The sequence below is a fragment of the Lithobates pipiens genome, unplaced genomic scaffold (assembly GCF_037356315.1).
Source record: "Lithobates pipiens isolate NorthernLeopardFrog02 unplaced genomic scaffold, aLitPip1_a1.2 Scaffold_16, whole genome shotgun sequence".
Taxonomy (NCBI): domain Eukaryota; kingdom Metazoa; phylum Chordata; class Amphibia; order Anura; family Ranidae; genus Lithobates; species Lithobates pipiens.
In genome coordinates this window covers 280,801,743-280,823,924 of record NW_027507748.1, presented here as the reverse complement: position 1 = coordinate 280,823,924, position 22,182 = coordinate 280,801,743, and the positions used below count along the sequence as shown (strand labels likewise).

The 22,182-nt window shown below is 44.7% G+C and overlaps 1 protein-coding gene across 1 annotated transcript; it reads right to left on the bottom strand.

Moving 5' to 3' along the window:
• Positions 1–4,609: 4,609 nt before the first annotated feature.
• Positions 4,610–14,409, bottom strand: LOC143984338 (acidic mammalian chitinase-like). The gene is made up of 11 exons (XM_077484578.1): positions 14,385–14,409; positions 11,150–11,179; positions 10,789–10,990; positions 8,768–8,824; positions 8,523–8,688; positions 8,295–8,419; positions 6,396–6,519; positions 5,805–5,990; positions 5,348–5,467; positions 5,124–5,265; positions 4,610–4,949 (listed from the first exon to the last, which is right to left on the bottom strand). Exons 1-11 carry the CDS (start codon positions 14,407–14,409, stop codon positions 4,678–4,680), a joined length of 1,449 nt encoding a protein of 482 aa, XP_077340704.1. The 3' UTR covers positions 4,610–4,677.
• Positions 14,410–22,182: the final 7,773 nt, after the last annotated feature.

Here is a 22,182-nt window from a genome sequence, read left to right as displayed (position 1 = left end):
CGGCCGAAAGTTGGCGAGAAGAGCCGAAGGCGCCGGAGGCCCACCGAGAACTACCGCACGCCGCCAAGATACACATCCGGCTCTGTATCTCGGCGGTGGCATTTAAAAAAAATAAAAAACAAATAGCAAATAAAATAGACAAGACTGCAATGGGGGACAAGACTGCATAAGGCTGCAATGGGGCACAAGACTGCAATGGTGGACAAGGCTGCATAAGGCTGCAATGGGGGACAAGACTGCAATGGTGGACAAGGCTGCATAAGGCTGCAATGGTGGACAAGGCTGCAATGGTGGACAAGGCTGCATAAGGCTGCAATGGTGGACAAGGCTGCAATGGTGGACAAGGCTGCAATGGTGGACAAGGCTGCATAAGGCTGCAATGGTGGACAAGGCTGCAATGGTGGACAAGGCTGCAGATGATACTGATGGGCATATAAATGTAAGTTTTTTTTTTCCCCCTTAAACTTCCCTCCTAAAAGTTTTTTTCCTTAAAATTCCCTCCTAAACTTGGAGTGCCTGTTATACGCCGATAAATACGGTAACCATATATACTATCGGTGGTGCTGATCTATATACCCTATCTGTGATGCTGATCTATGTACTATCTGTGGTGATGATCTATATACTATCTGTGGTGATGATCTAATATACTATCTGTGGTGCTGATCTATATACTATCTGTGGTGCCGATCTATATACTATCTGGGGTGCTGATCTATATACCGTATCTGTAATGCTGTTCTACATACTGTAACTGTGATGCTGAGCTGTATGCTCTGTCCTGTGATTCTGGGGCTGTATACTCTGTCCTATGATGCTGAGCTGTATACGAGTCCTGACACTATGGGTGGAAGAAAGTGAAATACAGGGGACGGAGTGGGTGGATTATATAAGGGGTGGGGCTTATGAGAAGTGGAAGGGGTCAAAAAGGAAGGGCGGGGTCTGGCACCTCCCATCCTAAAACTTCACTATCCGCCACTGGTGGACACGGACCTGTCATCTGTCCACTCTGCTCATTGTGGCAACCGATTACCAAGTTGCTTAAGTGGCTCTCGCTCTTCAAAAGGTTGAGCGCCACTGTAGTAGAGTTTGGGGTTCCACCCTCCCAAGGAGTCCATTGTACTGCCAGGGAACAGCAGGTGCACGAATACACTAGAGATTTGTGTGCCTGTCTGCACTGACCAGGCTGGCGTTTGGGAATGCAGCTCCTGCAGAAGCAAAGAGTGAATATCGTCATGTTCTGTACTGATAGACCACATTCTATTAGGATAGCAGCTGTGTAGTCCAAGCATGTGTAGCCCAAACAAGTTTGCTTAACCTCCTCGCGCCCGCCCTATAGCCGAATTACGGCCGTAGAGCAGGCGCGTTCGTTCGGGCGGTCGTCCCTGGACGGCCTGATGTTTACTTCCGCAATGCGCGCCGCCGCGGGCGCGCATCGCGGAAGTTCTGTGTTCGCCGTGTCCCCCGGGGACAGGCAAACACAGATCGCTGTAAACGGCCAATCACAGCGGCCGTTTACAGCGTGATCGGCGTGTCCAATGGGAGATGATCTCATATGTAAACATATGAGATCATCTCGCAGCGCCGCTCTCCTTCCTCGCACAGACAGTGCGAGAGGGGAGAGATGAACGGCTGCAGCGGCAGCCGTTCTGATTCTGGAAAAAAAAAAAAAAAAAAAATGAAATAAAAAGTGCCATCCGCCCACAGCAGTGCCATCCGCCCCCAGCAGTGCCATCCGCCCCCAGCAGTGCCATCCGCCCCCAGCAGTGCTATCTGCCCCAGTGCCATCCACCCCAGTGCTACCTGCCCCCAGTGCCATCCACCCCAGTGCTACCTGCCCCCAGTGCCATCCACCCCAGTGCTACCTGCCCCTAGTGCCATCCACCCCAGTGCTACCTGCCCCTAGTGCCATCCACCCCAGTGCTACCTGCCCCCAGTGCCATCCACCCCAGTGCTACCTGCCCCCAGTGCCATCCACCCCAGTGCTACCTGCCCCCAGTGCCATCCACCCCAGTGCCACCTGCCGTCAGTGCCACCTGCCCCCAGTGCCACCTGCCCCCAGTGCCACCTGCCCCCAGTGCCACCTGCCGTCAGTGCCACCTGCCGTCAGTGCCACGTGTCATCAGTGCCACATAGTGCCATCTGTCATCAGTGCCACGTATCAGTGCCATTTGTCATCAGTGCCACCTGTCAGTGTCACGTGCCATCTGTTGTCAGTGTCACGTGTCATCAATGCCACTTATCAGTGCCATCTGTCATCAGTGTCACGCGTCATCGGTGCCATGTATTAGTGCCATCTGTCATCGGTGGCACATATTAGTGCCACGTATTAGTGCCATCTGTCATCGGTGCCACGTTTCAGTGCCACGTGTCATCAGTGCCACGTATTAGTGCCACGTGTCATCAGTGCCACGTATAAGTGCCACGCGTCATCAGTGCCACATATTAGTGCCATCTGTCATCAGTGCCACATATTAGTGCCATCTGTCATCAGTGCCACCTGTCATCATTGCCACGTATCAGTGCCATCTGTCATCAGTGTCACGTGTCATTGTCCTGGTGCTTCAAAAGTGTAATAAATAGTCAACAAGTTAGATGTGTAACTTATGTTCCTAGAACACATGATGGCGCTACCTGCATGTTGGGCCTCTCTATGTGGCCAGGCTGTGAAAAAGTCCCACACATGTGGTATTGTAATACTCAGGAGGAGTAGCAGAATTTTTTGGGGGGTGTCATTTGTGGTATACACATGCCACGTGAGAGAAATAACCTATTACAATGACAATTTTGTGGAGAAAAAAAAAAAAATGAAAAATCTTAATTTTGCAAAGAATTGTGGGAAAAAAATGACAACATCAAAAAGCTCACTATACCTCTTACTAAATACCTTGGAATGTCTACTTTCCAAAAAGGGGTCATTTGGGGGGTATTTGTACTTTCCTGACTTGTTTGGGTCACAAGAAGCGAGATAGGCCACCAGTACATCAGATGTGATCAATTTTGTGCGATTCGCACCACACCTTGTAGACTCTCTAACTTTCACAAAGACCAAATAATATCCACTAATTTGGGTTATTTTTACCAAAGATATGTAGCAGTATAAATTGTGGCCAAAATTTATGAAGAAAAATTAATAATTTGCATAATTCTGTCACAGAAACAAAGAAATATGCGTTTTTTTTTTCAAAATTTTTGGTCTTTTTTCATTTATAGCGCAAAAAATAAAAACCCCAGAGGTGATCAAATACCACCAAAAGAAAGCTCTATTTGTGGGAAAAAAAGGACAAAAGATTCATTTGGGTACAGTGTTGCATGACTGAGTAATTATCATTCAAATTGTGAGAGCACCGAAAGCTGAAAATTGGTCTGGGCAGGAAGGGTGTTTAAGTGCCCAGTAAGCAAGTGGTTAAGGTCAGTCTCTTAGTTTCTAAGGTTCTTTCTTGCAACTTGCATATCTCCCTACCTGCCTTTTTGCACACTGACTTCCATTCGTTTTAGGATTCACTCTTCATGGAGGCCGCTGCCCCAGCAGACCATCGCCAGCCTAATAGGTAAGTGGGGTCAACTTGGTAAGTACGAAGAGGAAAAAGAGAGCCTGTCACTAACGCTGTCTAAACTGCACAGCCCTATCAGGTCATCCAGATCATCGCACTCAAGGCGCTCAAGAAGAAGTCGCTCAAGTCATAGATGGGACCGAGACCATGGCAGAAGCCGTTCAAGGTGCAGAGAGAGTGGAGGTCACAGGAGGAGTCGATCAAGGTCCTACTCTCGACATGGCCACTCCTACCACAGAAGAACCCCTACACGCAGACATTCTTCTCGCGCTCGAAGTCTCCATCCCTCTGGAAATTCATGCTGGGTTTGTGGCGCAATAGCACTCCCAGATAAGCTGGCCTGTCGTTCATGCTTCAATGAAGCAACCATTTCCTGACTTGTTCGGGTCACAAGAAGCGAGATAGGCCACCAGTACATCAGATGTGATCAATTTTGTGCGATTCGCACCACAGCTTGTAGACTCTCTAACTTTCACAAAGACCAAATAATATCCACTAATTTGGGTTATTTTTACCAAAGACATGTAGCAGTATAAATTGTGACCAAAATTTATGAAGAAAAATTAATAATTTGCATAATTCTGTCACAGAAACAAAGAAATATGCGTTTTTTTTCAAAATTTTCGGTCTTTTTTAATTTATAGCGCAAAAAATAAAAACCCCAGAGGTGATCAAATACCACCAAAAGAAAGCTCTATTTGTGGGAAAAAAAGGACAAAAAATTCATTTGGGTACAGTGTTGCATGACTGAGTAATTGTCATTCAAATTGTGAGAGCACCGAAAGCTGAAAATTGGTCTGGGCAGGAAGGTGTTTAAGTGCCCTGTAAGCAAGTGGTTAAAGATTCTCTGTTTAGGTATGTGAACAATGGCACTTTTTGTAGCATGTCTTATCACCTTATTTTAAAACTGACTCTCAACACTGTATGTAGATTCCTATAGGTAGGTAGAAACCTATTAAGGAGTGGTTATAGTATAAGTCACATTATGTTATACAGTTGACAATAAAACACTGACAAATTTGAATATGCTAAATACATTATTTATTGTAGCACTGAAGTTATGTGGTCTCCATGTAACTTGAGTAGTAAATACACTAGCATTTTGTACTGTAGAAGAATCTGATTATGCCCAGTTGCAGCACTCACAGCTTGGGTCAAAAACAAGCCCAGCCTGGCAATTTTGTTGGTAGGTGACACCATTTAAGCAATGCCAGAAAGCATTTTTATTGCCAGCCACTGGGTAGAGGCCGCTTGCTTTCCCAGCACAGAACCCACTGCCTCCTGAGCTACTACCAGAGCTGCTGCCAGAGCTCCCTCCAGAGCTTCCTCCACTGGGTTGCTGGGTTGCTGGGGCTGCTGTGATTGGGGCAATGGGAGAAGAGGGAGGTGTGCAACCTGTAAATGAAGAGAGAAGAATATCAGAATATCAGAATGTGTTTTAGCTCAATTTTTTATAATTATTAAAGTGAGAGGCTATGCAATTACTGTACACAGAAACACTTTCAAAAAACACTCCAGCAGTTAAAATGATATACTGTAGATACTGTATGAACTAAACTTATGACTCACCAGAAGCTTGTATACCAAGAGCTTGGTTCAAGGTGCTGATCAGAGGATATTTGCCCTGGTTACAGAAAGTACCAGTAAAATCATCCAGATCAATTGCCCAAACCATTGCACCAGCAAAGTTGTTCTTCACCAGCCATTCAGCCTGTAGGTAAAAGAATGAAAAGTTGTGTAAGGCTCTATTTCTGTATTTTGTCTTTTTCTATTTGATTGTATAACAAAAATACCTTTATCTGGAAGCTCTTCTGGTTGTCGTATCCCAACCATTCATTTCCTTGGTAGGCAAAGGGAACATCTTCAGCAGAAGACCACTGATTGGTAGCTCCATTCTTCAGGAAAGTACAGATCTAAGGGAATTCAAAGAAAAAAGTTAAATATGCATATCTATTATTTAGATCACAGCAAAGGGCTCAGTGATCCATTCATTTTCATTCAAAATAGCTATATTCAGTCTATGGAAGTTATTGAATGGAGAATATAAATTATTACTTCATAATGTTCTACATAATACAGAATGTAACTTAATTAGTAGGATCACTGATGTGGTACTACCATTGTAATGCATAATTTACTGTAAATATTATGTATTAAATCGCAGGCATTAAAGGATACTTTTAGTAATGTCCTGCAATAGGTAAATATCTCTAAAATATAGTCTCCTGCAAAATAACCTTGTAATCTTACTTCATAATATGCCCAGAATCCAGATTGTCTGGTGTAAGGTCCAGCAGGGCCAGCTCCAGAAGTAGGGGCACCAATGGCAGTGTTTGATGGATTGCTCAGAATGAAGGTGTGTCCATAGGTTGGGAAGCCAACAATGAGTTTTGAAGCTGGTGCACCATTGTTCAACCAGTAGTTCATAACATAATCCTGCAAGCAGAAGAAATCATAGTCTGTGTATATGTGCTTATGCACGTAAATACAGTTGTAACTATAGTTACTATAGATAGCTATTATTTTTTGATATGTTCTTTACAGATACATATTAAAATTGGTCAGATGATATGCACTTGCATTTATAATCTCACCATCATTATTGACATAAAGAATGATTTACCAAAAAGGTAGAGAATCTTCACTTATAAATAATATAAGTTTGAATATTCACTTCAATTATACAATCATGTGAAAGGCAAATTCTGGTCATTTTAAATACTCAGTTTACCACAGATGCTTTTCCAATGATTGGATTATTGAATTGAACATTACCAAATTGAAAGGTTTATATTCTCAGCTGGTTTAGTATATTAGCATTATTGTCTGACAAATACTTACCACATTCAGGTAAGCGTTTGCACCAGTGGCAGAGGGGTTAGAATACAAGGGGCTGTTTTCTCCAGTGTAACCTTCCCATGAGCCATGCAGATCATAGGTCATGACATGGAAGTAATCCAAAGCCCTAAATATTGAAAAAAAATTATTGAAATTATATATATATATATATATATATATATATACACACACACACACACACACACACACACACACACACACACACACACGGAACTGCTTTCAGTCTCATTCACCTGGTTAGCCTTAGCATCACTAGAAAAGTATTAGGCATCTTATGCCGCGTACACACGATCGAATTGTCCGGTGGACTTGGTCCAGCAAACAATCTGGCAAACAATCCGCCGGACTTTATAATGAATGGACTTGGCCACACATGGACACTCCAAAAGTCTGTAATTTCTAACGTGATGACGTACAGCACATACGGCGGGACTAGAAAAAGGAAGTTCAATAGCCAGTAGCCAATAGCTTCCTTCTCGTACTTGCTTCAGAGCATGCGTCATTCTTAGTCCGCCGGACTAGCACACTGACAAATGGATTGTCCGCTGAAAGCCAAGTCCGGCGGACAAATTTTGAGTCAAAACTACTTTCTAAGTCCGCCGGACTTTTAGGATGAAAAAGTCTGCTGGAGCCCACACACGATCGAATTGTCCGGCGTACTTTTGTCCGCCGGACAATTCGATCGTGTGTACGTGGCATTAGCCATACAAGTCACACTGCTAGAGGTAGAGATACTAAAAGAGGTAATTTACTCATTCTTGTCAGTACATCTAGGACTCTGAAAGGGTATGGTAAAATTTTTTCTACTCTTTTTAGCATTTAGGATCTAGGAGTTTGGACCCAGAGGGGGTGAAAGGAGAGTAAGTATGCAGTACCCAACCAATTAATGCAAAGACATTAATAATGAGGTCCCAGCTGCAATGCAAATTTGTTTTGAAAGTGAACTTTCTCCTATAGTTCATTTATTTTGATCATTTATTTTAGTTTAAGTGCTTCCTGTAATTCAACCTTCAGTTAACCTGTCAGTATTGTGTTTATGCAATAATCAGAAAAATCTGCCTTGAATTATTATAATTTTGCAGACTTACTTATGAAAAATTAATAGTTTCCCCTTTTTTAACTTTAGTTGTTTTGCCTAAGGCTGGTATATTAGATGGGGAGTGTTAGGGGGAGTTGCTGCCTTCCAACTTCCTAACCTCACACAATACACATAAAATAGAAATAGTTAAAGCAAGGCCATTGACAGTCCAGCAACTTTCAGATAAACAAAGAATTTCTCAGTGAAAGAGGTTCACATATTTATTGCCAGACTGGCTTGATTTAAAGCGAAGGACCACCCATCGCTGCAAAAATTAAAAGCCAGCAGCTGCACATACTGCAGCTGCTGACTTTTAAAAATTGGACACTTACCTGTCCTGGAGTCCAGCGATGTTGGCACCGAAGCTGATGTTTCCATCAGCTGTCGGGTGCATGCAGCCTCCATTGTGAGTTAGGGAACATACTGTGCATGCGCGAGACTCCACTCCTCTCCTCTCTCCTACTGGCCTACTGGAGGAGGGAGGAAGAGGGGGCCCAGGTGGTGACGTCAGTACCCGCGGCTGAGGCTCCCACAAGTAGGAACAGGATACCTTTGAAATACAGACATCCTGCCCCCTCCTCCCCCCCATGTGCTAAATGTGGCACCGGAGGGTGGGAGGAGAAAAACAAGTGGCTTTGGCTTTAAATGTAAACTTCACTTACTTTTTTACTTTTTCTTGTTTCTTAAAACAGTTTTTTTTTTTGGTTTTCATGTAGAATTACATGCTAGCCTGTGAGTTTATATTCATAGAACTTGTAAAGCTCTGTTACTACATATATGAGATTATATTTTGCAATGCTTACTGAGCAAGTTGTGGGATCTGGTAACCAGATTGAATGTTGGAAATACCACCAGCTACAGCAGCTGTCACCATGAGTCTTGGTCTGTTGGTTTGTGAAGCTTCGGTTTCAAAGGCTGCTCTCATTTCCTGTTAAAATAAAAGTGGTCTTATTTCATGTCAGAATTAGGTAAATACAGTATGATCCCAATGTCGTTTACTTCCTCCCAGAAGCTTATATCTATAATGGTACCTGAACCAGAGTAGTGAAGAGGGCTTTGTCTTGAGGTGTGCTTCCTCTTGATCCAGGATATTCCCAGTCAAAGTCCAGCCCATCAAACCCATACTGACGCAGAAATTTGATCACAGATGAGATAAATGTTTGACGGTTTTGAGCTGTAGAGACCATCTGAGTAAAACTAAGGACAGAGAAAGAAGATAAAACTTGCTATGGATAGTCCTGCATCCTCACAATAGAATTATCTGAATTATACTTACGGTGCGGTTCCAAAGTTCCAACCTCCAATGGCTAACAGAGTTTTCAAGTTTCCATTCCTGAAAACAGAAATCGAAAAGTACTTTGTGAAGGATTTGACTTTTAGTAAAAGAGCTGTGTTTAAAAAAAAATGTAATATAAAATAATCTATTCAAATATGTAGTGTTCCTGTAGTGTAAAAGTTGCAAGGGTAAACTTTTCTACCTAGTAGTTAATATATTAAGAGTTCACTGACTTTGTAGCAATCTGACTCACTGACTGAGGTGGATACATTAACCAATTCATTCAGCAACAGAATGATGCTCTGTTTCTAGACATGGTAAGACTCTTATGTATAAGCTGTGTTAAATCACCTACATTAGTTGATATTAGGTGGAAAATATTGTTGCTGCAATTAATTATAATTACTTTATGCTAACCAATTTGTACCTCCTTGTTCAAATGACAACTATAGCGAAATAAAATTGTAATTTTACATGAGTAATACTATATATGGTTAATACTTCTTAATACTTGTGTCATGGTTATGCAGTAATCTTTCTCTGTCAGCTTACTTCTCCTCATGTGTTCAGACTAAGAGGCCAGCCACTCTCACCTGGCTGTTTTTATAACCACTCCTCTAAGCATGGCTCCACCCCAGGCCCTATCAGGGAACCCTATATTAACCTGTGCACTGCAAACCAGCAGGGCTGATCAACCATTGTGTATTCATTGTGTGTTTGGCTTCCTGTTTCCTGCTTGCTGTGTGCTCTTCGTTTGTCTCTGTTACCGACCTTGGCATGTTCTTGACTATTCCTGTCTGCTCGTGACGCTGACCTTTTGGCGTGTCCCCGACTATCCCTGTTTACCTGTGACCCTGAACCTTTGGTGTGTACTCTGTTGTCCTTGTCTGTTAGTGGCCCCGACCTTGGCTTATTCCCTTACTATCCCTATCCTCCTGTTGCCTACTGTGGGCATGAGCTAGGGAACCCTGGGGGTCGCGACCTGGAGCCAGTTGCAGCCCAGTCCATTCTCACCACTAGAGGCTCTGGTGAACACCTGCTGGCTCTAAGGCCGCGTACACACGGGCGGACTGTTCGCCCAACTTTGTCCGCTGAACAGTGTTTCAGCGGACAGTCCGCTCGTGTGTGGGCTTCAGCGGACAGTTTCAGCGGACAGTCTGACGAACAAAGTTTTTCGGAATTTCCGTAAAACTGTCCGCTGAAACTTTGTTTGAGCGGACAGTCCGCTCGTGTGTAGGCTTGTTCGTCAAACTAAGTTCCGCGCATACTCAGAAAGGATTTACACGCCGAAGGTTGCATTGCAGTGTATAGGACGTCGTTTTCTAGTCCCGTCGTACGTGCCGTTCACGTCATCGCGCACGGTTTCAGCGGACTGTTCGTTCATCGTGTGTGGTCAAGTCCGTTCATGCTAATTTTGAGCGGACTGTTTGTCAAACTGTTTGACGAACAAGGTTGGGCGAACAGTCCGCGCGTGTGTACGCGGCCTTAGACTTCACGCCCTAGGGAATCTTACGCTCTAACCCTGGTTGGATCCGTGTTAGTGTTCTGCCTTCCTTTACCACCCAGACTCCCATACGTAGCAGTCAACCGTAGGGTTCACTACCTTGCGGTGTACTCCTGGTCGCAACAGAGTGCATCTGTCACCTGGCATCTGGTGGACTGACAACCTGTACTTGAAAACTATAATTTTCTATTGTAGCCAATTACCATAAGATTATTAAAATTGAATAATCCTTTATGCATTTGTATGCAATTTCTAGCAGCATGACAGGAAGCTTAAACTGAATTAGCATATTAATGTATAACTTTTAATAGTGTAGTCTGGTTTTACCCCTTTACTACACTTTCATACTTCCATAGCAGATGCAACCTTCGAGGTGGCTTTACAGTTAGGTAAACACAATTTTTGTAGAATAATAGCATTATAATACTGCAATTAGGCACTTACAGTATGTGTTTGCATACTACTATTAACTTGCCATCTATACTATTCTATGCTTTTAACATTAGGAATTACTTACTGGTTCTTCAGGTTTTGGAAAGAGCTGTACAGGGTGACATCATTCCATTCAATGGTGGTGATCTGGTTGTTGGACATTCCAGCAAAAGCATAGATCAGGTGAGTACACAGGCATGGATCAATGTTGTCAGGCTTGAATTTCCCCAGTCCAGGCCTGTATTGGGCCCAGTTTGTGAAGTAGCATGACAGCTCGAAGGCAGAGCCTGAGTGGAGCAAGAATACCTAATGTGTAAGATTGCCTTAATTGTTTTAATATCAATATCTTTAATATTAATATACTCTAATTTATGTAAAAGTATGTTACTGTATATCATTTATATCATTTAATAGCAAGTAATCTTAAAAGATATTTAATACCTTACCTAACTGAGCATTCAGCAGGAGAGCCAGCCCTAGAAGACATACATTAAAGGTTGGTGAATATTGCATGGTATACTGTATACTGTACTTAAAATCCCTCACTGAAAGAGGTATTATATAATACATTTTAATTAACCTGAAACCTTCCTTTTAATGGAATTTTTAGGTTCCAAGTAAAAGCTAAAATTAGGCTTGTAGTGATGTACTGCTTGGCAGGAAGGAAAGATACCTAGTTGGGCTTGCAGAAGAAAGAGAACTAAGGGTGGATGCCACCAATGTCCACTAGAATTTCAGAGAGCACGCAGGAGATGGAGCAAAGTACATATTGTCACACTTTTTTTGTTTTTTTACATAATATAACCTTGTGTCTGGGGTGCCCTTTATTTTACATTTCATAGGTCCCAATTTCTAGGTCAGCTACAGAGAAATCAACACCAGGAAGCAGCTCCTGAGAAATGTTTGCAATGTGTGCCTAAGACTGTCATTAGCATATCAGCTCTTCCTAACCTGAATAAGTCCCCATAGATATGAGATGACAGTAATCTGGTCCTTTTGCTGCAAAATCTGGTGACAATGCCATACCCCCCACCCTCAATCCTGATGACCTTGCTGTGTCTGGTAGATTATAGAACTTACCCTTGTTTGCTATGTTATTGTTAGTGGCAGCATCTGTCAATGTTACCTCTATATTCTTCCATACCTCTCCATTGATATGAAAAGAAATGTTCTGCCAAGCAAAATATAGAACTCCCAGATAATTCATGTTTTGAGGGCAAATGTAATGTGCATTCATGTCTGAGTGTCCTCTACATTTTTACAGGCAGAGCTTGAGCTGTTTATTTTTCCATTAGAATGTTGGCCTATCCATCCCTTTTTGAACTGAACCTGTGAGGCCAAAAATATCTATGCTGTAATTGCTAACTTATTTTAAAGGGTCTCCAAATTGGGGCCTGAAGGCCAGATGTGGCCCTTTGCTAGCCTTTATCAGGGAACCTTGGGGCACAATTTTTCCCACTGACACCAACAATGAGGCACTATATCTTCCATCGATACCAATAATAGGATACTATTCCTCCTACATATAGAGGGAATACTCCTCGTCCTATTGACCACCAACCCTGAGGCCATATTTATTCACAGTGATGCTGGGCCTATGACATTTGCTGCCCCTGCAGGCCACAACTCGGACCTCCTAAAGTCTGAACGACAATAAAGTGGCCCTTGGAAAAGTTTGGAGACCCCTGCTCTAGACTGTCATCTCTATCCTGGCTTCAGTGCATCTTCATTTCACTCTTCAGCCATCATTGATACTGCAGGACTTCGGACTTTTAAAGCTTCATTGTGGGAGATTTATTAAAACTGGAGCACACAGACTCTGGTGCAGCTGTGCATAGTAACCAATCAGTCTCTAACTTCAGTTTGTTCAATTATGCTTTGACAATAAAACCTAGAAGCTGATCGGTTACAAGGCACAGCTGCACCAGATTCTGTGTGCACCAGTTTTAGTAAATCTCCCCTACTGACTGCTCGCTTTTTCCAGGTAAGTGATGTTGTAGTGATTGGCATCATGACCAAAGATATGACATATCTTTGCTAAGTACACCATAAAGGAAATAGAAGAAGGGAGGGAAAGAGAGATGCCAAGCCGACGCTGGTGTAGCTGGTGTATTGTTAAAACACAAACTTGCAAAAAAAATACTCACATTGTAGTATTGGGTAACAGGCAGTATATTGCAGGGTTTAATCCCTCTGGGAAAGTCCAAGGAAAGCGGTGAACGGGGCCACTGAGGCAGCAGTGCCAGTGCCAGAATCCAGACAATCCTGCCAGGGTTCCATCGGCTTTGGCTTTGCCAGCCCATTTTGAGAAGGCAGCCTCGATCCAGCCCTGGATGTTAGCCAGTGACTGATAAATTTATATTATTTTTAACCTCCGGGAATATACCATGTTATATTAGCTTGGTACATTGGGATAATAGTTATTTTTGTTATTTTTTAATATTATCTTTGTGTACGGACAAGGGTAGCGCTGAGTGTGTGTCTTTGCTTTATCACCATAAAGGAAATTCTGCTATTTACATTAGGACTCCAAGAGAAATGCATTTTCTTTCAACATAAAAATATTGCCAAATAGATAAAAAAGCATAAGGGCACCTTCCAGTCCGTTTTTTTTCTACTTATTCATGGCTCCATTACACTTTTAAATGGTTGTGCTATCCAATATTGATCTTTCTGTTTTTTGGTAGATACTGGATAGTTAAACTGCCCGGTAATTTTGTATTATCCTTAGGGACTCATGTATAGAAATCTCTGCAGCTGTGTACACCTACCCTGGCCATTGTCAGAGGGTTCAACATATCCTGTTGGATATTGCATTTATTTTATATTATATTATAAGGAATTCAACAGGATGTGTTGCACTCAACTCATTTGGGTGGTCAGGAAGAGAGTTAAAGTTATACTAAACCCCAGAACATAAATGTAAAATATGGCAGCCGACCAATTTTTATTTGGTTTCTGCAGTCAATTTTTTTAGGCCTTTGTTTCTTGCCAGTAAGTCTGTTACATTTCATCAGACCAAGCTATGAACCAGAAGTTGCATTTAGAGGCTTCATACAAACCATTTAAAACTGTCAGGAGTGCCTACAATTGTCAGATTTTTTTTATTTATATAAAACATCTTTTCAATCTTCAATTTGTTAGTCCCCATAGTGCCCATATAAATCTGCTATTCTAACACTTCCCTCTCCCCAAATTGACAATGCTGTTGTCCAAGAGTGTCTCCGTAACTCCTCCATCCAGACTGGAGACACCTTATAGACAGAAAATGTGTTACTGGCTGAAAAAATAGAACAAAAGAAAACAAATGTGGCTAAAACATTTAAGGTTTTGTCAGCTGCAATATATTTTGTTTTAGGTTTTAATATTGTTTTAAGAATTATAGAAGGGAGATCTTGCTGTTGGAATTTCCAAAATATATAATAAGCCAGAGAAAAACTCTGGCCACCATGGCTTCTTCTATTACTAATTTATTACTAAATTATCCCTTTTAAGTGGATTAACCCTTTTAGAAAATATAAAAATTTAATGAATGATCAGTGTTAATTTAACAGACAGATTTGCCGGCCACTCTTACTATCATAACATAAATGCTTTACGCTGTAAACCACATAATACAGTGGTTGGCGATAAAATACCACAATACAAAAGCCTATTATAGCATGGTGAGCATTAACTTACCGGTGAAGAGGATAAGCTTTGCCATCTTTGCCTCTGTACTGACTGCTGCTAGACAACTTTACCTATTTATACTCTTTTCTCTGGTCCCTTTTTTTTATCATGTGACACTTAGATATTTTAAAATATAATATTGCTATGGAATTATGTTTAAATTGCTAGATTTTTATCATTCTTTAGAGTATGTTGATTACAAAAGCAAGCAATAAAAAATATCTTTTGTTTTAATGTGTTGTTTTTGGAAAGCTTTGTAGGCTTTCATACAACAGAAATCAGATTGTGAGGTCATTGGAACACATTCCTAAGTATACTGTACATGGACTCAACCAATGAGGGCTTTGCTGTCAAATTCTATATTCAGAATAACAAATATTAAACAACCAGCCTCTAAAGAACACAGGACAGTCTGGGAGTATTGACCTTTTCTTGTCATTTAATCTACCGATTAGAGTTAGTTTTAATAGGCTGATGACTAGCCAAGTAGATATACTCTAAAGGAAACTAAATAGACAACCTCAGAACTGTTGATAAGTCACGGAATTATGAACCACATAAATTATACAAAAACTTGGAAACAGTTCCAGCCCAAAAATTTTTTTTTTGTTTTGTATAGAGTTTCTAGAATATTTTTTTTTTAGTTTTATTTCAGAGTTTTAACTTGTACTAACACGGAAAATGAATTCAAAATTAAATAGCTGTCACTGGAGTGACACATAGAAGACAATCTCCCAATGGTAACAGTGTTTCCAGTGTCAGTTGTCAAAAGTGGCCCCATCTTTGGGGGGTTTGTTTCTGAGAGAGCAAATGAGCAGTCATGTTTATAAGAGGGACACAGACAACATAATACATTCCCCACTCTATTCAAAATTAGAAAATACTTTGCTTGTCCCTTCCTTGCATGCCCATATCTTAAACATTTAGTACCATACCTCCTCCATTTTTTAAATTTTTTTTATATATATATATTTTTTTAATTAAATCTACCTATTCTCAGTAAGATACTGATTAATATTTATTTATCACAATACAATTCATAGAAACTAGACACAGACAGTAAGTGACAGGGGTGTTATTATCACTGTCCTCTAATATCATTGTGTCACAATCGGCATGTATTATGCAGTATATAATAATTTTATTGTCATAAGAATTTTTACAAATACAAAATTCCTTTCACCTTTTACTGAAACCAAAATCCCAAAAAGTTAACACGGAACTGGTCTCTATTTGTTTGCCTCTTAAATTACTTTGGAAAAAAGATGCAACAAGCTTTGCATTTGTTGGGAAACAATGTCAGCAAACAATAGGAATTACATAGAGTATCTCACAAAAGTGAGTACACCCCTCACATTTTTGTAAATATTTTATTATATCTTTTCTTGCAAAAACACTGAAGAAATTACACTTTGCTACAATGTAAAGTAGTGAGTGTACAGCTTGTATAAATACATTTGCTGTCCCCTCAAAATAACTTAACAATTAATGTCTAAACTGCTGGCAAAATCCAAATTGGACCCAATTAACCATTTCCCTTCCCCGGTGTCATGTGACTCGTTAGTTTACATGGTCTCAGGTGTGGATGTGCATAAGGTGTGTTAAATTTGGTGTTAATGCTCTCACTCTCTCATACTGGTCACTGGAAGTTCAACATGGCACCACATGGCAAAGAACTCTCTGAGAATCTGAAAAAAAGAATTGTTGCTCTACATAAAGATGACCTAGGGCCTAGGCTATAAGAAGACTGTCAAGATTGTCATTTCTGTCAAGATCAATATCACTACTATCAGCCCCACATGCCAAGGTTCTAGGTGTAGTCCTGGACTCTGAACTATCCTTTCCGTCACACGTCCAAATGCTTTCCAAATCCTGCCGTCTCAGCCTCCGCAACATCTCCAAAATATGCCTCTTCCTAACCAGTAACACCACAAAGCTCCTAGTTCGCTCCCTGGTCATCTCCCGCCTCAACTACTGCAAGTCCCTCCTCACAAGATTACCTTTACATAGGCTATCCCCCCATCAGTCCAATGCTGCTGCCAGGCTCATCCACCTTACCAACCGCTCAGTGTCTGCTACATATCTCTGTCAATCCCTCCACTGGCTTCCACTTACCCAACAAATTAAATTAAAAATTCTAACAACAACTTACAAAGCCACCCACAACTCGGCCCCCACCTACATCACTAACCTAATGTCAAAATACCAACCTACTTGTAACGAAACGTCCCCCACTCTGCTTGAGTGCTTTTGTCATATACCACTTCCTCCCAGTCTGAATATAGATATCAGATATTCCAACCGCTCACAAGCACAAAACAAGGCGATACTTGCTTAGTTGCTGAATATGGACTGATTATTAGAACCAAAATACAAGTCTTATATACAGTAGAAGAAGAGGTCCACCCTCCTGCTCATATTAATCTAACAATACACCTGTAACCAGAAACAGAATTAACATGAGCTAATTAACTAATCCCTTAAAGCAGCCGATGTGACTCCGTGCCCTCCTGAGCATTGTTATGATTAATCAGGATTTCACTACAGGTCAGACTTGTTGTCACGGAGTTTCACACAATAGATTATACATTATAAGTATAAACACTATTCCAAGTGTGGCCATCATGTTGTATACCAGGCAGGGACTGTCAGCTGCCGTTGCAGTGTTAGGCCGCGTACACATGGGCGGACTGTTCGCCCAACCTTGTCCGCTGAACAGTGTTTGGGCGGACAGTCCGCCCGTGTGTGGGCTTTCAGCGGACAGTTTCAGCGGACAGTTGGACGGACAAAGTCTTTCGGAAATTCCGAAAAACTGTCCGCTGAAACTGTGTTTGAGCGAACAGTCCGCCCGTGTGTGGGCCTGTCCGCTGTACTTTCGAAATGAGCGGACTGTTCCCGCTCGGAAAGTCCGCCCATTTCGAGCGCGTGTACAGGTAGGCGGGGCCCGCGAAGGAGACGTCGCGGGCTCCGCCGCCTGGAATGGGCTTAAAGGGGAACCCCAACGCCGAAAAAAATCGGCGTGGGGGTTCCCCCAAGTCCACACCAGACCCTTGTCCGAGCACGCTACCCGGCCGGCCAGGAAAGGGGGGCGAGCGAGCGCGCCCCCCTCCTGAGCCGTACCAGGCCGCGTGCCCTCAACATGGGGGGTGCCTTGGGGAAGGGGGGGCCGCGCGGCCCCCCCACCCCAAAGCACCTTGTCCCCATGTTGATGAGGACAAGGGCCTCTTCCCGACAACCCTGGCCGTTGGTTGTCGGGGTCTGCGGGCGGGGGGCTTATCGGAATCCGGGAGCCCCCTTTAAGAAGGGGGCCCCCGGATACCGGCCCCCCACCCTATGTGAATGAGTATGGGGTACAATGTACCCCTACCCATTCACCTGTGAAATAAAGTACAAAAAAAACACAACACATGGAAAAAGTATTTTATTGCACAGCTCCGGGGGTCTTCCGTCTTCGGGGGTCTTCTCGCCGGACTCCTCCGCTATGTGTGTGTAGCTCTTTTACTAGCGGAGGAGTCCGGCTTTCTTCCTCCCCGCCGCCGGCCTCTTCTCCCGACTTCGGGGGTCTTGTCCCCCTCTTCGGTTCTTCTGCCGGGCCACCGCGCCTGGTCCGGTGGCCCGGTCTTCTGTCGCCGTCTTCCGTTCTTCTGTCGCCGCCTTCGGTTCTTCTGCCGGGCCACCGCGCCTTCTTGTAGCTCTTTTACAGGCGGTGGCCCGGTCTTCTGTCGCCGCTGTCGTCGCCGCCGCCGCCGCCGCCGCCTTCCGTTCTTGTTCTTCTTGTTCTTCTTCTTCTTCTCCTGGAGATGTTGACTCGACGAGCTCTCCGGCCGGAATGCCAGAGCCGCGCTGTGCGGTCACTTATATAGTGACAATGGGGCGGTGTCACATGGTATATGTCACATGGGTTGGTCACATGGTGACCCCGCCCCCTTACGATGTCATAGTCCCCATGTGACATCAACCCATGTGACCAACCCATGTGACATATACCATGTGACACCGCCCCATTGTCACTATATAAGTGGCAGCGGAGCGTGTCCCTGGCATTCCGGCCTGAGAGCTCGTCGAGTCAACATCTCCTGGAGAAGAAGAAGAAGAACAAGAAGAAGAACAAGAACGGAAGGCGGCGACAGAAGAACGGAAGACGGCGACAGAAGACCGGGCCACCGGACCAGGCGCGGTGGCCCGGCAGAAGAACCGAAGAGGGGGACAAGACCCCCGAAGTCGGGAGAAGAGGCCGGCGGCGGGGAGGAAGAAAGCCGGACTCCTCCGCTAGTAAAAGAGCTACACACACATAGCGGAGGAGTCCGGCGAGAAGACCCCCGAAGACGGAAGACCCCCCGGAGCTGTGCAATAAAATATTTTTTCCCTGTGTTGTGTTTTTTTTTTGTACTTTATTTCACAGGTGAATGGGTAGGGGTACATTGTACCCCATACTCATTCACATAGGGTGGGGGGCCGGTATCCGGGGGCCCCCTTCTTAAAGGGGGCTCCCGGATTCCGATAAGCCCCCCGCCCGCAGACCCCGACAACCAACGGCCAGGGTTGTCGGGAAGAGGCCCTTGTCCTCATCAACATGGGGACAAGGTGCTTTGGGGTGGGGGGGCCGCGCGGCCCCCCCTTCCCCAAGGCACCCCCCATGTTGAGGGCACGCGGCCTGGTACGGCTCAGGAGGGGGGGCGCGCTCGCTCGCCCCCCTTTCCTGGCCGGCCGGGTAGCGTGCTCGGACAAGGGTCTGGTGTGGACTTTGGGGGAACCCCCACGCCGATTTTTTTCGGCGTTGGGGTTCCCCTTTAAGCCCATTCCAGGCGGCGGAGCCCGCGAAGTATCCTTTGCGGGCCCCGCCTACCTGTACACGCGCTCGAAATGGGCGGATTTGCCTCCTCCTTACGTGGGCGAGTCCGTTCATTTCAAAAGTTGAGCGAACTGTTTGCCCAACCTTGTTCGTCAAACAGTCCGCTCGTGTGTGGGCAAGTCCGCTCATGCAAATTTTGAGCGGACTGTTTGCCGAAACTGTTTGACGAACAAGGTTGGGCAAACAGTCCGAGCGTGTGTACGCGGCCTTAGCCTTATGCTTAGCGGTCCCTGCGTGCCCTCCTGGACCACGGAGAGATAGAAGGACTGCGATCCCTCTGCATAGAATCCGGGAGGTGATCAGTAAACTTGTTCAATTGCTGACGGAAGTTGGTGTACCAATTTGGGACCTCAACCTGCGGGATTCCCAGGGTGGCACAGAAGTTAGGTAAGTCTTCAGGGACCTTTAGCTGTGCCGTGCGACCCTGATGTGAGGCCGAGAGGCAGAAGGGAAACCGCCATTTATACAAAATTCCCTGCGATCTCAGTGCTTCCAAAAGGGGCCGTAAGTCCCTGCGGTGCTGCAAAGTGATTCCAGAGAGGTCTTTGAAAATCTGGATTTGGACAGTTTTATACGACAAGGGTTGTTTGCTCCTGGCACATTTTAGGATGTCTTCTTTTAATCGATAGTCTACCAAGCAACACACAATGTCCCTCGGTGGGTCAGTGTCCCTACCTTTAGGTCGGAGGGCTCTATGTACCCTTTCCATATCTATGGGTGTGTGTGCTGGTCTGCTCAGGATATTATTAAAGAGGGTTGTAATCACTTGTGGAATGTGCTCACCTTCAACAGATTCGGGCAGGCCTCTCACTCTCAGGTTATGGCGCCTTCCCCTGTTGTCCAAATCCTCCATATGCCTTGTCCGTGATCCCTGAGTTGTAGTGTGTGTAGATCCACTTTCCGCGTGGCTTTGCGAATATGCAGCTCATGTCGATCAGTGGCTTTCTCCACCACCTGTACCCTATCTGATAGGGCCTTAATGTCCAAGCGCAGCTCCGCAATGGCCACAGACAGTGTGTCTTTTATATCTGTGGCGACGCTTCTGAGGTCTTGAATACTGATTTGGGCCGGCGGAATGTGAGCTGTGTTCCCGGTAGATACAGTGGTCTGCTTGGCAGGAGCCTGTCGGGAGTCTGACAGGATGATTTTCGTCTGAGGGAGAGAGTGTGTCTGTGATGCCGGTGGTTGTCCTTGCTGGGAAGACACCATGTTCCCCCTGTGTGATCTGAACATCTCGGGGATGTTCTGGCCCATACTGCCTCTCTGCTCACGGGGAGACCAGGATCAGGAAGCCGAGGAATGTCTGGAGGCTGTCCCCATCATGTGTTGTGATCGTATGGTAGGTTTACCTCCGGTTTATGATGAAAAAAGTCCCGGGTGTTGAGAGCTCTCCGCTCAAGCATCCACCATCTCACTCAGCCAGGCCACGCCCCTATAAGTATAAACACAGGACACCTTCTCACAATAGCAGGAGCTCCAGCAGGAATTGGCCTGTCTCCTACATTGTACAGAGGCCAATGTGATCAGCTCTCTCAACTAACATGTTGAGTTCAGAATAAAACAAACCAAGAATAGTCTTTACATATATCCTGAAAGATATAATGGATAAATATTACTGTTCCATTTTAAGTAATCATAGATATACTTTCTCAGTCACCCTGTGCCAGGATGCCACACGGAGACTTATGCCGTGTACACACGACCGGACTTTCCAGCAGACTAGGGTCTGACGGACTTCCGCTGGAATTTTGACGAAGTTTCGGCCGGCTTTGCGAAGACTGGACTTGCCCACACATGACCGGACTTTCCGGCAGACTAGGTCCGCTGGACTTCCTGGCAGACTTCCAAATGAACGTGATGAGTTGCGACAGAACTAGAAAAGGAAGTCAATCTTGCCACTTTTATCTGCGATATTGACACCTTGTAAGCCCCGTTGCCTGGTATGGATTTTAAGGGGAACCCCCTACGCCGAAAAAATGGGGAGGGGGAGTCCCCCCACAATCGATACCAGACCCTTATCCGAGCACGCAGCCCGGCCAGTCAGGAAAGCGGGTGGGGACGAGCGAGTGCCCCTCATCCTGAGTCGTCACCAGGACAACCAACAGCCAAGATTGTTGAGAAGAGGCCCTTGTCCTCAACAACATACAACATGGGGACAAGGTGCTTTGGGTGGGGGGCCCGCAGGGCGCCCCCCTTCCTCAAAGCACCCACCCCCATGTTGAGGGCATGCGGCCTGGTATGGCTCAGGAGGGGGATGCTCGCTCGTCCTCATCCCCTTTCCTGACCGGCCGGGCTGCGTGCTCGGATAAGGCTCTGGTATCGATTTTTGGGGGACCCCATGTGGTTATTTTGGCGTAGGGGGTTCCCCTTAAAATCCATTCCAGACCTAAGGGCCTTGGAAGGGCATTCCCTCTCGTGCTTGCTGCAATAGGAAAATGTGTTTTTTCTGTTGCAGCCAACGCGAGATGTACAGTACCATGTCACCGAGAACCAGCGCGATGAAACATTCTCACGGGCAGGTGCTGTAGCTGCCCTTGCGTCGTATTTGGTCCGCATACAGACGAACGATAGGAACTGAGTCTGGCGGAGTTCCGATGGGAAAATTTAAAACATGTTCTATTTCTAAAGTCCATCAGATCTTTGGCATGCAAAGGTCCGATGGAGCCCACACATGATCGGAATGTCTGGTGGATTTGTTCTGTCGGACCTTTGCTGTCAAAAAGTCCAGTGGTGTGTACGCGGCATTAGACAAAAGAGGTGCATGGGGAGCTGAAACATGGGTTTCCCAACCTTTCCAAGGGATTCTTGGTTCCAAGGGCCCTCCTGTCACATCTCTCCCCTTTCAGTAGAAGACTCTGAAGTTAGTCCATAGTTCCAGACCTCTAATGCCTGTACCCATACAGTACCCCAAACAAATTGTTCCAAACAGAACATTACTCACCCAGCCAACCTCTG

Excerpts from the sequence above, each read along its gene's own strand:
- LOC143984338 (XM_077484578.1), bottom strand. The coding sequence starts at position 14,409 with ATGGCAAAGCTTATCCTCTTCACCG. Across the intron at positions 5,266-5,347 it reads AGAAGAGCTTCCAGATAAAG|GCTGAATGGCTGGTGAAGAA; the intron begins GTATTTTTGTTA and ends TTTTACCTACAG. Across the intron at positions 4,950-5,123 it reads TCTTGGTATACAAGCTTCTG|GTTGCACACCTCCCTCTTCT; the intron begins GTGAGTCATAAG and ends CTTCATTTACAG.